Genomic DNA, 16,841 nt, shown 5'->3' with positions numbered 1-16,841 from the left:
CCAGATAAAGAAAGAACTACTAACCCTTACTTTCCATCATCCACAAACCAATGCACCTGTTGTCACCACGGCTCCAGCGTATGATATTACGTCTACTCCGCTATAAATTCACCTTGTCATATGTTCCAGGCACAAAGTTACCAATAGCGGATACTCTATCCCGGGCATATCTTTCACGTTCTGAAATCGACACAACGGAAATAGAAGGGTTATACGCTGCTGTCCGCACGCTAACTGTCCTGTCTGAATCTAAACGCATAGAAATTCAGAGAGAAATGCAGCAGGATGCAACATATCAAACTCTGGTGCAGTATATTTATCAAGGTTGGCCAGCGTCCCAAAAGAAATTACCCTCGGAACTTTCAGCGTACTGAGCATACAAGGAAGAGCTACACGAAGCGGAAGGACTTATCTATCGTGGGAATCGTCTGGTGATACCTCCAGCGCTCAGACCCGAGGTCATGAAACAGCTGCCCCAAGTCCATCAGGGTGCCACGTCTTTTCTGGCGAAGGCGAAAATGCACGTATTCTGGCCACAGATAACTTCAGACATAACCAATTATGTTAAGAACTGTACTACATGTCGCTCCAGAGATTCATCCAATCCACCTATCAAAATACAACCCCATCCTGTTCCGAATCTCCCTTGGGAGGCAGTGGCCATGGATCTGTTCCAGGTAGAAAATTCGAAACTAATTATATTGGTCGATTACTTCTCAAAATTTATAGAAGCCCAAGAGTTGAAAACCACCACTGCTGATTCCTTCATATCATTTCTAAAACCACACTTTGCACGCTACGGAGCTCCACAACGCTTGGTATTGGACAACGGTCCACCTTTCTTATCTTTTAAATTCAAAGAATTTCTACACATGTGGAACATACAACATGTAACAAGCAGTCCTTACTAAGCCCAATCCCGAAACCGACATTTTTCTATACAGGAGACCTTGACTATCAGAAGGGACTCAGAGACTGGTTGCCAGCGGAAATAGAAACCCCTGCAGACGAACCGCATTCAAATATCATAAAGGACAAGATGGGGAGAGTGTTTCGTAGGACAAGAGTTCACCTACGTCCTCGCCAGAAAGAGGACTCAGTATATATTCCATCTAGTCCTCCAATAGATAGCGCTCCAGAATATAATAAAACAAATCTTAGGGATACACAATCAAACTTCAAAGGCAAAGCAGCATTCTCATTTATTACCCAACAACCACCCGACTGAACCATACCGCAAAACCGAATCTCAGTTCAGCATGTCGTCCCTCAGACCTCAACGCAGCTTCAACATGCAGCCAGTTACAATCCACTTAATTCTCAAAAATCTGCTGTCCCTCTGCTGCAGCCACCTCAACAAACAGCACTACCATCACACCAGTATCCGAGGCTAACCACTCCAATTCCGTATAGCGCACAACCATTAGACCACACCTACTCGTTGCCGACCAGTCCAGTTGCACAGCCATCAGCAAACCAAGCCAAATTTCAACATCAAACTCCGGGAAGACCATTGCAAAGAGACTCACCCGCGATGTCACTATCTAATCAGCGAATCAATGTCTCACCATTTCTAGTAACTCGTGCGCCATTTCCAAAACATCAAAGTCAGGAACCAGATACTGTAACAAATCGTTATGGTCGGATTATCGCGAAACCCCATAAACTATACATATAAAAAAAAGTTTATGATTTAAGTCATAGAAATCTCATAGGTAACTAGAATGCTGCCATGTAACTGGCAAATGGACCAAACGCCGTGGCAGACGATAGCCAGATCTCAGCCAATCAGAGCTCGAAGAGTGGTTCTGCCAAGTATTTAATGTCACCAGAGAGAATGACGTCACCTAGCTCCCGCGATAGTAGCGGAACCAAGGAGGATTATTATCCTCCTTGGCGGAATCACTCTACGGCCTCTCATTGGCTGAAGGTTCAAAACGAACTGGTGACAAGCTCGGCCGTAGGCGGCAGCATTCTAGTTACCTATGAGATTTCTATGATTTAAGATTTATTTGTTGACAACCCTTTTGGAACAGGGCGGCTCACTCACAAACGAGGAGCACAGTCACAGTCGAAAAAAAATACATACACGAAACCAGCGATATAAAATCCAGGAAATACCAAAAACCCAATCCAGAATTGTACAGCAGAAATAAAACCCGCCAAAAACCCATTTCAAAATAAGCATATAAATAAAAAAATACATATATATAATACGATAAGAGCGAAGGAAACCGATTAATTATTATTCAAACGACGCCAAGCGTCCTTGGCCTTCTTCCACAACCCAAGAATCCATTTGACCTGATGTACATCCGAACCGGCATTACCGAAGCCTACAAGCACCTCTGTAGGGAGGTGTTCGTGATCCATCCGCCATTCCGAAACTCCCGGATGGTTCTCCAAAGCTGGACACGTCAAAAGGATGTGACTTAGTTCTTCGACCTCATGGTTACAGAGTTTGCATGCTGGTAAGTCACCGAAAAGTTGGGCCTGTCGTTGACCAGTCAACAAAGAACCACAACGGGCATCAAAAAGTAGGCCACTCTGCCACGATCCGTCGTAGAAGGGCTCTGGAGCGGGAACACTTTTCAACTGATGTAGTCAAAGGCTACATTCGGAGTCTGGGACCCGCAGACAAAGCACTCCTACCGGCTTTTCTTTGAGCATAGTCCAGCGTTGTTGTAATAGTTATGCATCACAGGTGGCGTTGTAAGTGAATACAAACAAACCCGGAAAACTTTATATAATAATCGTGCAGTTGATTTTAATGTATAATCATATCTTAAAATCTTATCTACATATTTATAGTGATATATTTTAAACTACAACAGAGGTGTGGTGTCGGTTTGCGTCAGGGGTGTCCACTGTCCAACGTACTGTTTATTTCTTATATCAATGGCCTGGCGGTGAGTCTGTCCGAGTCGGGAGTTGGCGCTAAGATCGACAAGGTGGAGAACGATAAAGGTTCCTCTGTTGGCAAAGTGTCGATCCCTTGCTTACTATTTGCAGATGACACTCTTCTTTCGACGCATTTTGCGGAGGATTTACAGGAGTTGTTGGATAGATGTTCTGCTTATGCTGATTCCAAGGTGTTAAGGTTTAGCCCAAACGTTTTGATGTTTGGTATGTCAAACGAAGCTAGCCCGGTCCCCTTTACGTTGCAAAACGCCTCTTTGGAAGTGGTGGAAGAGTTTAGTTATCTTGGTGTCCTTTTCTGCTCCAAGCCAAACTAAATAGAAAATCATGAGCGCAACCTTGTAGCTAAAGCTACTCGTCTACGGTGGGTGGTCAAGAATATGGCGGATGGATCATATAACAAATACAGCGTATCTAGGACTTTGTGGAAAGCGGTGGCGGTACCCGCCATCGCGTATGCAAACGATGTTCTACCGTATTCCCGGGTCTCAATCACAGCCTTTGAATATGATCAGAGAGAAGTTGGCCGTGCTGCACTTTCGGCGGGCCCTTACTCAGCTAAGGCTGCAATTAAAGGTTGGAGCAGCATGGAGGAACGTGAAGCTACGAGTAAGCTGAAATACCTAGGGCGGCTGTTACTTATGCCGGTGTCCATGCTTCCTGGCATAGTTTTTAGATCGCTGAGGCTTCAAGGAGTTGAGACCATGCTACTTAAGCGTGTGGCACAGTTTGATCGTGTCTATGGCAATGGCACGACCTGGAATACAGCGACGAATGAGAGAGAATGGGCTGCTGTAGTAGTGCGAGATGTTCATGAAGCGGTGGAGAGGCGTTGGCGTAATGATGTCAAAAGCAAGATTAGTCTGACGCTCTACCAAGTGAAACAGAAGCCACAGACCGAATCGTGTTATGATGGTTCTTGGTGTAGTGGCCTCCTGTTCGACGCTAGAACGGGCTGCCTTCGGACGGGAGAGAAGCAACATCGGTTGTTTGGTTTTGAACCGGCCTTCAAAGCTGTGCGTGAATGCCTCTGAAGACGTCGCCCATGTACTCTTTCATTGTCTGGTTGGTGAAAGTTATGAAGATATCTTTGAATGGCGCGTGCGGAACCCGGAGATCTCTAAATTTTAGAAGAAGCCCTTGGATTGTCAGGAAATTTTCATCACTTGTATATAGTTAAACACATTCTGGTTACCTGGAGGGTTTAATAAAGATAAGTGGCGTCGTGAAAATCCTTAGAAATATAGATATTTATTCGTTATATATATTTTTTATTATTGCATTCTGTAACTTACTTTTTTTACTTTCCAGTACTCTATATTTTATATTTGGTTTAATGTTGTGTATTGTTTTTAAACCGTGCTCCCTTTAATTTGGTGACGCCGCCCGATTTCAAGGGGTTGTACACTCTGTTTGAAAAGTCTTCGACAGCTGAAATTTTTGCCCTCTTTTTAATTCTGCTAGAAAACTATAATAGATAGTTCGATGAAACCAATTGCAACTTTTATTTTTTTTCCAATATCTTTCGTTATTTATTGGTTTCGTCCGCCAAAAATTAATAGTTTGGCGGGAACCGTCAAAACTCATTTTTGACAACTGTTTAAATATTGGTTCTACGGCACTGACTCGCGCGTTTTTGAATTCACAATGGTCGATTCATATTTAGAAAGTGGAAAAATTATCCCTCTACAACCAACGGTTGAGAAGTTATAGCGTTTCAAAACTTACCTCTAAACTAGGAAACACCTAAAATGCATCAAGCGATTATAAATAACGCAACTTCGACGACAATTTGGAAACGCGATAGCTTCTCAACCGTTGGTTGTAGAGAGATAATTTTTCCACTTTCTAAATATGAATCGACCATTGTGAATTCAAAAACGCGCGAGTCAGTGCCGTAGAACCAATATTTAAACAGTTGTCAAAAATGAGTTTTGACGGTTCCCGCCAAACTATTAATTTTTGGCGGACGAAACCGATAAATAACGAAAGATATTGGAAAATAAATAAAAGTTGCAATTGGTTTCATCGAGCCATCTATTATAGTTTTCTAGCAGAATTAAAAAGAGGGCAAAAATTTCAGCTGTCGAAGACTTTTCAAACAGAGTGTACTTTGTAAGGGTTTACCAATAAATCTTAAATCTTACTATAATTTTCTAGAAAATTTTATAATTTTTGGCTTTAAAAAGTCAATAGAATGTTTTTTTAAATATAAGAAAACGATGTAAAAGTTAGATTAGAAAGTAACTTATTCATTCGCGACCGAAAACTATCGCTACGCCCCCTTTGGTTCGCCATCTAAACCTAGATAAGAAGTGGCTACTTCATCATTGAAACACGCCCAACAATTTATAATATTTTTTCATAAGTTAAACCAGACAGGTATAGGAAAAAAATCATTGTTAATTTGTACCCCAACAAATTTGCAAATAGGAGATGAAGTATAGTCTACAGATGCATTCAGAAAATGATAGGAAGGCTCAAAATCCAAGTTTTGGAAAAATTGTTCTGGCGTATAATAGGTGGCTTTTTTTTTTCGCTTGTCCGTGGACAAAAAGTATAAACTTTTTACCCTAAGACGTTTTATTCGCCTGTTCTCGGGGTAAGATTTACCCTGTCCCGAATTTTGTTCGCGTGTTCCTGAGCTCTAAGGTTACACTTTTTACTCCTCCTCTACTTAAATTTCGTTTCACGAAAACATGATGGGAAACTTTTTATAAATAACCTTTAATCTTTAACTACTCCCTTCTTACCCCAACTCGTTTTTTTCGTCAAGACAGAATTGAGGTAAAATGACGTCATATGGCTACACTTTTCAACCTGCTCAAAAAACCCAGAACAGGCGAAAAAAAACACCTATTAGTGTGATAAAACCACTTAAGCCACATTTCTTGGCATCTTTTTAATGTGTTTTTAAATACTGAGCATGCACAGCTAAATAGATTAAATAAAGCCTATGTCTTAAAGAATAAGATGGTTATTACAATTAGTACAAAAATTAGTTCCCCCCCCCCCCTTTCTCACTACTTAAACCATGGAACTATGTCCAATGAATCTACTAAAACCAGCCGTTGAAAAAGTTTATAATAAAACCTTTAATCAAAACACATAACACACAATCTGAGAGTTGCACAGTGAATTAATTGTAAGGAAGACAAAACCTGGCGTTTTTAACTCTTTCCCCTTAATATTACCTTACAAATAAAACACCAGATCTAGGTTTCTTCGAGTTTAGTTTTCTTTCTATCTGACTCCTCAGATTTCTTCTCAACTTCATCTTGAGCAGGGCGCTTTTTAGTATTTTCTTCAGTTAACTTTTGAAACTTTACAATAATTGCTGTCATATTGTCACAACCAGTGCCATCACCATGAGTGTCTGGGGCCAAACAATGATCAAAAAGCTTTAAGTAAAAAAGACCCAAAATTAGCATAATCGTTACAATCAAACTAAAATTATTAAGTTAAAGTTATAATACTTCTTCACAAATATGAGATAACTGTTCCGCTTTGTCCAACCGTTCTTTAACAAAATCAACTACTTCTTGACTTGACATAAAATTCCTATTAAAATTAACCAATATTTAATTATTTTTCCTGTTGTATAAAACTATTTTTATTGTACCATATTCCATCACAAGCCAAGATCATAAATTCATCTTTCGCAAGATCTACAGTTATTTGTTGTATATCTGGTAGCGCAGTAATCATTTGCTCTCGCAAGGGCAATGTTGGATTTGATTTGTATACGTGATCACCTAAGAAAGAATATTTGTTATCGAAGATTTGGCTGTCTCAAAATAGACCCTTACCAATTGCCCTCGAGAGATTTAGCCCACCTGAGAATGGAAATTCATAGTTATGATAAAGTCTAAGATTCTCACATTTTTCTAATTACCATTAACTCTCCCATCATAAGTAACTTTTCCTCCTGCTTTGACAATCCTCTCTCTTTCTACATCATCTTCTGGCTTATGATCAAAGGACATGTCAACAGCTTTACCTTCTCGGCAAAGCACGCAGCGAGAGTCTCCTGCATTTGCTACATATAATTCCAAACCCTTTAATAAGGCTACAACTGCGGTACAACCACTGTCTTGACCCGGCTGAAAAACCAAACTTCTGTCACAAAGTCATCTAAGAAACACAAATAATGTTAAATTATAGGTTACTTTTTCTTGGTCTGTTAAATTCATTCCCATATCGTCATTTTCATCTAAATCTTCTTCGATTTCATCATCAGTCGTGTCATCATCATCTAATTTTCCATCACTTGAGCCACTAAAACAAGGAATTTTTTATTTAAACCAATTTTTTTTAAAGATGTTAAAAATAAAAACAACCTATCAGCTCCTTCATAATCTTCATCTTCTTCACTTTCCTCATCATCTGATGAAGAAACTATTTCATTCGAAGACACCCATGAACTACTAACTTCTTTCTTCTTGACAGAACCACTAGTGGACGAAGAGGAAACAGTGCTAGAACAACTTGGTTGACCACTTTCATCATCTGCATCTGATTTCTTAGCACTTTCACCATTAAGGGTGGTTGAGCTAACACCATCTTCACCCGTTTCAATATCAGTTTTGGAATTTAGAGAGGGTATTTTGGATGACTGTTTTTTTTCAGGTTTCGCGAAGTCACTGCTGTCCACAGAATTACAGCCGTCACTTCCAGGATTATTAACTTTGGAACACAAATTTGTGCTACTTAAGACTTCCGAGCTTGATACACCATTCAGGCTATTGCCTGCATTATCTTTCAAATCTGCTTTAGCTTCGTTATCAGTTACCGAACTAGCAACTGCATTGTCACTTTTGACAACATTGACACTCTCAGTTTTGGATGTGTTATTTTCAACAGGATTGCTTTGATTTGAATTATTTTCTTTGCTGTCACAAGGCAAGCTTGCATTGGTGGTTTTACAAGACTTTTTCGCATGAAGCATGGGAGATTTGGGTTTTTGATCATGATATCGCGTGACGTGAGGTGCTAGCCTTTTGGAACTACAAGGTTTGCTACTGGAACTAGCGCTGCAGTCAGCATCTACAGTGATAGGAGCTTCTGTATCAGGAACAACACCACTGTAACGCGCCAAAACTTCCTCTAATGGCATGTCAGCTTCCTCATTAAGCATTCTGGTGTCATCTTCTAGAAAAAATACCGATATCACAAAAGATCTTTTTGATTTTTAAAACCTTTTTAAATTACCAGACTCATCAGCCGAGGAATCAGACTGAATATCTGCAAAGCGTTTAAGATCAGCAACCACTTCCGGCTTGGTCAGGGTGCTATCAAATTGTAGGAATGTTTCTTCCAACGCTTTGTTAACGTTGCCTTCCTTGTAATCGGTTACGGATCGCAAATAGTCAGGAAGATTCAAAGAGCAATATTTTGCAACTTCGGGCCCTGAAATAAGAAAAAAAAGGTAAACGTATGGAATACAAAACTTTTAAAATGATGAAGCTTTGATGAAAGATACACACCACCATGTCCATCGTAAACAGCAAATAATGAGGTTTTAGTATCAAAATCTATGATACAATTATGAGCATCCTGCAAGAGATACATTTCTTTTTATCATTAAAATCAGTCATCAATGCAACAAAAACTTAAAATGGTATTTATAACTTCATGACAACTAGTTCAAATGAGACAGAAAAGAAAGTTTTAACATAAAAACTAATTTCCAAAAAGAAAACACGAGGTTATTAAATAAAAAAATTATAAGGAATGAAAATTTTAAGTAGGCCGCTTTAGATCTATTCAAAGTCGCGTAATAATTACGTCATTAAGCCTTGGCCTTAAAACTTTACCTCTTGGGAGACACGCCAACCTTGCATAGAAGAGGCTCCATAACTCAAACGATTTGATTTATCATCCGACGATACTTTGTCCACAATAGGACTAGACAAATAGGCTCCCATTTATGAAAATATTGAGAAACTAAACTAAATAATAAAGTGATTACGGCGAAATGGCATAATAAATTCTATCGTACATTTCGGAGATGTTTGATCTACTTTTTTTAACTGCATTCATACCGCGCCTTTTACAACACAACTTGTAGAATGTTTTTACCGAAAAGCAGCGTTGCCAGATCCGGAAAATAACATTATTGCACTAAGACCAGAAAATTATCGATCTCAGAAAACCATTATCGTACGCCAGAGCATAGGTTCCTCTGTCAACTTTTAAGTCTTTTCGAATATTGGTTTTTAATTTAGTCGAAGCAGAAGTTGATAATAAAATTATTAGAGAGAAGTATTCACACTCTTATACTACTAATATTATTGAAACAGTAGCTTCGTAGGCTCTCACTAATTCTACAAAACACTTTTCAAAAGGAGAAATAGGTGTTTAAAATTTGTTATTATATTGACTTTCTACAGTTATTTCATATGGAAAATATGGCTGATAAATAGGTATTTTAAATTTACATCGTCAGGGTTAATATTAATGGTTCATTTTGAGACTTGATGTGGTGTAATGCTTGCTCAGTTTGACTGGAAAATCGCGACCATTGAAAACTGCTTCGACCATGCGAAAGTATATGTTTAGTTTTTACATCCTAGCTGGATATTTCTCTCTTTTTTGGTGAGATATTATATACAACTGGTCGAAGTAATATTTACGAGCATTGCAATACTTTAATAACTCTTAAATCACGTCAATATAACCACAATTTGATTTAAGACTAGTGTAAAATATCTCAACTATTTTACAAGTTTTTCGCTAAAATATAAATAATCGAAAACCAAACACCTTAATAAACTATTTCCAAAATTTAGGAAAAAATAATCTAAAATAGCGTATTATCCTTACAGCCCAAAGAAATTATCGACAGGTAATAATTATCGTACGTCTGGCAACGCTGTCCAAACTCTCAGTGCCGGTCACTGAACCGCGGAAACCAACCTATCGCAGATGGGTCCATGGAGTAATTTTTAATATTTTCACTGAATTTCCTACTACATATCTCGAACTCGTTTCCGTAAATGAAGATAGTTATAGCGATTGGAACGCGTACGGGAACGGCAAAAAAAGAATTGAACACTAAAACAATATGATAAAAAGAAGTTCAAATTTGGGAAAATAGAAAGTAATTAACTATGGGAAAAGAATATATGTGTAGTTTTATTAAACCAAAACATTTTTTAATTGGAAAAATCTGTTGAAAAAGTAAACTGTTATAGAAAATTAAAAATAATAAACTCTTTGTAGCAAAGCTACACGAATTATCATTATTTAATTTCATTTAGAAACATTGATTTTGTATACCTATAGAATGGCGGTATTCTCTTTGTATTAAAAGGGCTGAGAAATAAGGGTGTGTCATTGTTAAATTAAAATGAAAATAATTTAGCTCCATGTCATTCGGAAAAACGGTAGCCAATTTCAATATTTAAAGCCAGACTAGAATTTAAGATCAATGAAATGGTTATGTGGATGAAACTTCCATTTTTTCACAATCAGATTCTTCTGTTGCTAATTTTCTGGGTCCATAAAGCAATACATAAGCGCAGTGCCAATCCCCTTGGAATTAAAGTTATTTTATTGAAAATTAAATAATTAAAGAAGAGAAGTCTTTAAACCCAATAAACTTACCTCCACCAGATAACCTTAAAATGTCTTCCGAAGTTATTACAGAAACTTTATCATCATCACATTTGTACCATTCATCTACAGTAATTTAAAAACTAAATTTTTAAACAAATTCTTAATGATAATTATATTGCGAAATACCATTTTCCTTGTGAATCCAAGCAACATAATGGCCACTAGAGCTTGACCTTCCTTTGTGAGTTAGAACCGCTTTTAATTCATAATAACCGCTATTGTTTGATCCAGGATCTACATGAAGAAATACATTATAATATTTAACTAAATAGTGTAAATAAAAATTTTTAATACCATCTTCAAAAGTATAGGGCAAAAAGTTAGTGGGAGCTGTAGGTTTTTCTTCCGAGTCTTTTTTCAATTTCTTTTCTAGCTTTACCTATGAAAATAAAATTTGGTAAGGAAAGATTCTAGTTATAAACTGAACAATGTTAGGCACCTGTTGTTCCATCGCTTTTTTGTCTTCCACTTCCTTAAAACGAGATCTCATGGGATCTAACTTTTTTTGGAGCTCCTCCGAACATAATTCAAACATATCTAACTGTATGGGGAATTTTATGTCCTGCAAAAATAAAAATTTAGTATTTCTGTCTAAGTTAAAAAAAACAGATCCACTGACCTTTAATACTTTAGCATTGACAGCTTCCTTTTCTTTGTAAAAGAAACGTACAAACTGAATGGTCAAATACGCAGGCAATCGAGAGACTTTACACTAAGAATTTATCAAAAAATTAAGTCACTCCTACATAAATTTATTCAATATAATTTAAGCTATTTACCGTTTTAAGATACTGAGCATCTTTAGAAAGACTCGGAGAATGCTTAGTAATTGTCTCCTGCATTCTCTAAAATATAGTGAAAATGAATTAAATTTACTTTATATTAAGTACCTAACACCATAAAAACTAGTTACATACAGATTTTAAGCCACTATGTAAAAACTTGACTTCTACAATTGTAACAAATTTGTTAAAAAAAAATAAAATTAAAACTGGTAGTAATTGATAAATTACAAACCAGTTGAAATGAAGCAACTAAGCTGAAGAAAGTTCTCTTTGCTATGAGTTTCGGGTTCTAATTCGCTATCAGTACATTTCCAACTAATTGTTGAAATTAAGGTAATTTATAAATATTTTCTTTTTCTCAAAAAACATTTAATAAAAGGATACGTGACATCGAACTGGCCACCAAAATATTGGTCTACAAAGTTACTATATTTTGGAGCAGAAGCACCTTCAAGTTGGGTATTACTAGAGGTCTCCAAATCACTCAGTGGAGACAGTTTCTGCTGTAACATTCTCATTATTTCTGTCCAACATTCATTAGCATCCTTTAAAGAGCAATATAATATATAATTATAAATAATGGGGACGAATTTCCAAAAGAATTATCTACCTGTTGCATTAAACCTCCGTGTTCAGATTTTTCAGCAAATCTTGGAAAGGCCAAATGAAGTACTTGCAAAAGAAACATGGGAGGAATTGAAGTACCAGTTTTATCCATGCTGGAGTAGAGGCTCCTTAAAGCTAAAATCAATAATAATAATGTTCAAAGTTTTATAATTGAAGCTTAGAGAAAAAAATCTGATAATAATTACCAGATGTAATGGACTGAGCTGGCAAGGCACCACCACTACCTAAACACTGATAGTTTTGCAAAGCTTTTCTTAGCTCCGGAACAACCCTTAGACATTGGACCGTGGCATTCAAATAACAAGTATTGCCTAAATTTGTTAAACCAGCAGGTAGATCAAGCTGAAATGAATGACAAATACCAAATTACAGTAAAAAATCAAATTTAAATTTTTCAGAAAAAATATACAAACAGCTGTTGCTAGTTCACTTTCAGAGAGGTCTTCCATGAATATCGGTTTTTGGACTGGCTCTTTAGGAATTTCTTCCTTCGAACCCATCAATAAAATGGTTGCACCCTATCACAGATGAACAAATAATGAACATTAAATGTGAAATTATATTAATATCCTATGAGAAATTCACATTTTTAAGTTTTATTGACCCCCAATCATCATCCTGAAATTAAAGAAATACTTATATTAATACCTTTTAGATTAAAGGTAAATATAAAATTTGACTGTGCAAAACTGACTATAACAAATTTTTTTTTGATTTCAAGATTATTCTTATTCCAACTAAGATATTAAGTTTCATATTTTTAACCCTAATAGTTTTTTAGTTTCCAAGTTAGTAGATCATTTAAAACACGAAAATTAGGATTTTGAACATTTATGAGGCAAAAATTACACAATTTATTTCATTTTTACTTAGTAAGGTTAAAATGGTTTGTTTTACAAAGCATATAGATGTTACATTTCTATCATGCTTCGGTCTACACAAGTACCATAATGGTATTTCTGGGTTCTTTTTAAAATAAATTCATTACAAATGGTCAATACTTCTTTTCCGCAGGAATCTTGCTATAATAACTGGTAGTTTTTTAACCAATAACGAATTTCAAAGCAGTAAAACAATCTCATCACAATTGCTTAAAACTATAATGGCATTTTCAATGTTGTTATTTAAATCAACATGAAATTAACACTTGACAGAAAATAATGCGCTTAAACTTTCTCAAAACTTAAAACTCAAAACACGGTTTGTTTCTATAGTCGATTTTGCCTTTGCACAGCAGAATAGGCCTACCTTTACTGTTGTGCCTTTCATCATTACTTTCTGCCGATATGGTTCAACACCAGTAAGAGCAAATAGCTGGGCCTTAAAAACCATCGGAGGCTCATCTATATCAACATCAACATCATACAACTCTTTACCCCATTTCACTTTAACTGGAAAATATATAAAAATAAATGTAAAATATGCCATCAAGCACAAAGCCAGTTAAGAACTGGTCACCATGTCCATGACAGACAGTGGCACATTGTCTGCTTTTTTATTGTATCAACCAAAAACGCAAAGCTTTCGATTAAAATTTCAACTGAGTAAAAGATCATAAATACCTTTAAAAGTTGACATAATTGGGAATGATGAGCCCTATGAGTAAAAGAACGAGTTGGTTACTCAGTTTTGACTTTCGGCATCCAAATCCGTGCGAGGCTTAAAAACAATTTGAAAATCACCAGTCATTCAGCTGAAAGTTTTGGCCATAATCTAAATTGCTTACCGAAAGATGGCTCCCTGAACGTTTTGTCTCTAGTGTGGAATGTGTCCTTATTGCCTTGACGAGTTTCCAGATGGGCGATTTTCCGGCTCGATTGGGCTCCTTTTCAAAGCGCTTTACAGGGCCTTTGGGCGCCCATATAAAATTCAGTCTTACTGAAGTAGCCAAATTTGTCGCCCAAAATAAAACATTAATAAACAAATAGTTTTCCATAGTTAACAAATAGTAGAAGCTCACTTAAACTAATTTTGAAATCAGACCAATCATTTTATTGAAAAATGTACAAGGTAAATTAATTATTTACTTGGTTAAATGAAGAATGTATTGAAGTTACTAAGAATATTTCAGCATAGCATTAACCCCTGGTACCATCCTCACAGCTTTTGTGGAGAAAGTTCGTCTGCATTTCAGGCGCATTCAAGGTCATACCATATAGCAAACTTGAATGGGAAAGCAGACGAATTTAAGCTACAAAGGCTGCGAGGATGGGAATCAGAATCCTGTAGTCCAATATTCTTAGTAACTTCAATACATTCTTGGTTCAATGCACCTAAAAGTTAAGTTGGTGGCACAAATTCCAAACATTTTATGTTTAACCGCGATAGTTCGAATTTAAAATACAATGTACTACATAATAAATCTAGATAAACTGGACTTCTTGTACCACGGGTAAGAGGGTTAGATCTGTTGAGAAAAGGCTTCTTGATACTGTGTCTTCCTTTCAACTAACACAACATGTTTTATCTCCCATTCGCCGCCGCGCCGTGGGAACAATATCCCTTCGCTTTTAGACCTCATTTTTACTTTTGATTGGGATTCTATTAATGACCTTTCCCACCTCCCCTCCCTAGATAAATGTGATCACTATGTTCTCACTTTCTCTTTCGAGCTCAAGTGTTCCCTTCCTGTGCCAATATCCCCGTCTGCACGCTATGCCTATAGTCGTGGGGACTATGATCTATTTCGTGCTGCTTCCGAAAGATTGGTCAGTCATCCTCAAATACCTTAGATGAAATGGTTGATATCTGTCGTGAACAGCCAAATAAAAGACGCGAACTTTTCCGACATAAAAACCGGTAAACCTTTTTCCTCTTATTTCAAAACAGAACTGGCCGTTAATTTATTTTTACACGCGCAAAATAACACCTTCTTTAACAGCAACCAAAAACTCACTTTCACGCGCGCGTGCGCTATATAAACATTTGAAAACGAATATAGGTACATGTACTATACAAAATTACGATGTGTACAACCGAACATTCCGCCCGCCTTGAAATAACGAATTTCAAATGAGATAGTAAAAGTCCGAAAAGTTACATTTGCATACATAAATAACCCTTAGTAAACAGTTTGAATACAATTAAAATCAGTCTAGTGGTAACTGGCATAATTTAACTACGGGTCTTTTCAGTGATTTGTCAGAGGTTCTGACAGTTACGACGCGAACTTGATTGTCTTGTCCTGGATGAAGTTCAGTGATTCTTGCCATTCTCCACTTGGTTGGAGGTAAAACTTCATCTTTGAGCAAGAACAAGTCGCCGACTCGTAGATTCGGTTTTGGTGTAGTCCACTTTGGACGTTGTTGAAGGCGAGAGAGGAATTCATTTCGCCAACGGTTCCAAAAGTGCTGCAGTACTTGTTGGCCCAATTGCCAACGTGACAGGCGGTTGACGTTTTCAGAAGTGAGATCGGGTTCGGGTATTGCGGTGAGCGCATCTCCGATTAGGAAATGTCCAGGTGTCAACGCATTGAAGTCGTTTGGATCCGAGCTTAACGCCGTTAAAGGACGTGAATTTAAGCAAGCTTCGATTTGGCAAAGAAGCGTTTGCATTTCCTCAAAGTTTAGAACCATGGTGCCAAGAACTCGTTTCAGATGATACTTGACGGACTTCACCCCGGCTTCCCAGAGGCCTCCAAAATGTGGCGCTGCAGGCGGGTTGAAGTGCCAATTAATTCCTTCGTCTGCGAGCCATCGTGACACTTGATCGTTGTTGTTTGTAGAGACTATGAATTTGATGAATGTTTTCATCTCTCGATCGGCTCCTGTAAAGTTGGTTCCACAGTCGCTGTAAATGTCGGCGCATTTTCCTCGTCGAGCAACAAAGCGTTTCAATGCTGCCAGAAATGCTTCGGTGGTCATGTCACTGACAAGTTCAAGATGAATTGATCTTGTGGTAAAGCAAGCGAAGACGGCAATGTATCCCTTAAACCTGAGGTGACTTCGTCCCTTCATTAGTTTAAGGGTAAATGGTCCTGCGTAGTCGACTCCACACTTCAAAAATGGCCGAGCAGGATTTACTCTCGCTGGTGGTAAATCGCCCATAAGTTGCTTTACAGTGACTGCCTGCTGTCGTACACATGAAACACATCTTCTGATATGGAAACGTATGGCATCACGAAGACCGACGATCCAATAACGTTTCTGTAAGACAGAAGTTAGTAGTTGAGCACCTCCGTGAAAATGTTTTTCGTGCTCGTGTTGTATTAGAAGTTCTGTTAATTTGCTCTGTCTCGGTAACAGTGCCGGATGCCTTTGTTCGTATGGTAAGTTGGAGTGGCAAAGTCTGCCACCAACTCTAAGAATCCCATCTTGATCGATGTACGGACGCATCGAAAGGATTTTACTTTTCCGGGGTAATTCCTTGTTTTGTTTAAGGCAAGCTATCTCTTCGTTAAAACTGTTCCTTTGGACGACCCGAATCCAATGGGATAGCGCCTTTTCGTTCTCTTCCTTCGATAAAGGTCCAGTAATCCTCAATTCTGTCGCATTTCGCGAATTGAAGACAAAACGTAGAATGTAGGCGGTGATATGAATGAGTTTTTTAAGCGCTGAAAATTTGGAAAGGAGCGTGAAATCCATTTGATGATGTGTTACTAACGAAATAATTCGTCTTTCCTCGGATAAACATTCATTTGGCTCTGAGAGTTCATGTAGTTCTTGCGTTGTTGCGGCGAAAATAAGGCACTGCGGTCCATGCCACCAGAGACCATGATTTCCCAGTTCGCTAGCGGATATTCCTCGAGAAGCGCAATCTGCAGGGTTGCTATCTCCTGAAATGTGATGCCATTGCGCTCTCGGTAGTTTCTCGTGGATTTCTGACACTCGATTGGCTACGAACGTTTTCCAACGTTGCGGTGGAGCTTTCAACCAAGCTAGGACGATTGTT

At 37.7% G+C, this 16,841-nt stretch overlaps 2 protein-coding genes across 4 annotated transcripts; both read right to left on the bottom strand.

Moving 5' to 3' along the window:
- Positions 1-5,990: 5,990 nt before the first annotated feature.
- LOC149934972 (putative protein phosphatase CG10417) lies at positions 5,991-9,042 on the bottom strand. Of its 3 annotated transcripts, XM_090153143.1 has the most exons (11): positions 8,921-9,042; positions 8,736-8,870; positions 8,406-8,475; positions 8,131-8,328; positions 7,260-8,070; positions 7,089-7,197; positions 6,815-7,022; positions 6,729-6,755; positions 6,542-6,674; positions 6,396-6,480; positions 5,991-6,320 (listed from the first exon to the last, which is right to left on the bottom strand). In XM_090153143.1, the coding sequence occupies exons 2-11, from the start codon at positions 8,844-8,846 to the stop codon at positions 6,135-6,137; spliced, it is 1,938 nt and encodes a 645-aa protein (XP_090009269.1). In that variant the 5' UTR covers positions 8,847-8,870; positions 8,921-9,042; the 3' UTR covers positions 5,991-6,134. The 3 variants fall into 3 exon arrangements, with proteins under 3 accessions (XP_090009269.1, XP_090009268.1, XP_090009270.1); XM_090153142.1 differs by having other exon boundaries at positions 8,736-8,984; XM_090153144.1 differs by having other exon boundaries at positions 7,260-8,067; positions 8,736-8,984.
- A 1,034-nt stretch (positions 9,043-10,076) lies between these two features.
- On the bottom strand, positions 10,077-14,688 carry Usp14 (ubiquitin specific protease 14). Its single transcript, XM_090152838.1, has 18 exons — positions 14,551-14,688; positions 13,678-13,829; positions 13,514-13,610; positions 13,200-13,342; positions 12,537-12,569; positions 12,365-12,469; positions 12,137-12,293; positions 11,935-12,065; positions 11,709-11,869; positions 11,557-11,639; positions 11,457-11,488; positions 11,319-11,384; positions 11,159-11,251; positions 10,979-11,101; positions 10,834-10,918; positions 10,666-10,773; positions 10,528-10,602; positions 10,077-10,455 (listed from the first exon to the last, which is right to left on the bottom strand). The coding sequence occupies exons 3-18, from the start codon at positions 13,527-13,529 to the stop codon at positions 10,361-10,363; spliced, it is 1,506 nt and encodes a 501-aa protein (XP_090008964.1). The 5' UTR covers positions 13,530-13,610; positions 13,678-13,829; positions 14,551-14,688; the 3' UTR covers positions 10,077-10,360.
- Between the last annotated feature and the right edge of the window lie 2,153 nt (positions 14,689-16,841).

This window comes from Leiobunum rupestre, chromosome 7 (genome assembly GCF_980474605.1).
Source record: "Leiobunum rupestre chromosome 7, qqLeiRupe1.1.hap1, whole genome shotgun sequence".
Classification (NCBI taxonomy): Eukaryota; Metazoa; Arthropoda; class Arachnida; order Opiliones; family Sclerosomatidae; genus Leiobunum; species Leiobunum rupestre.
This window is presented reverse-complemented; position numbering and strand designations above follow the sequence as displayed.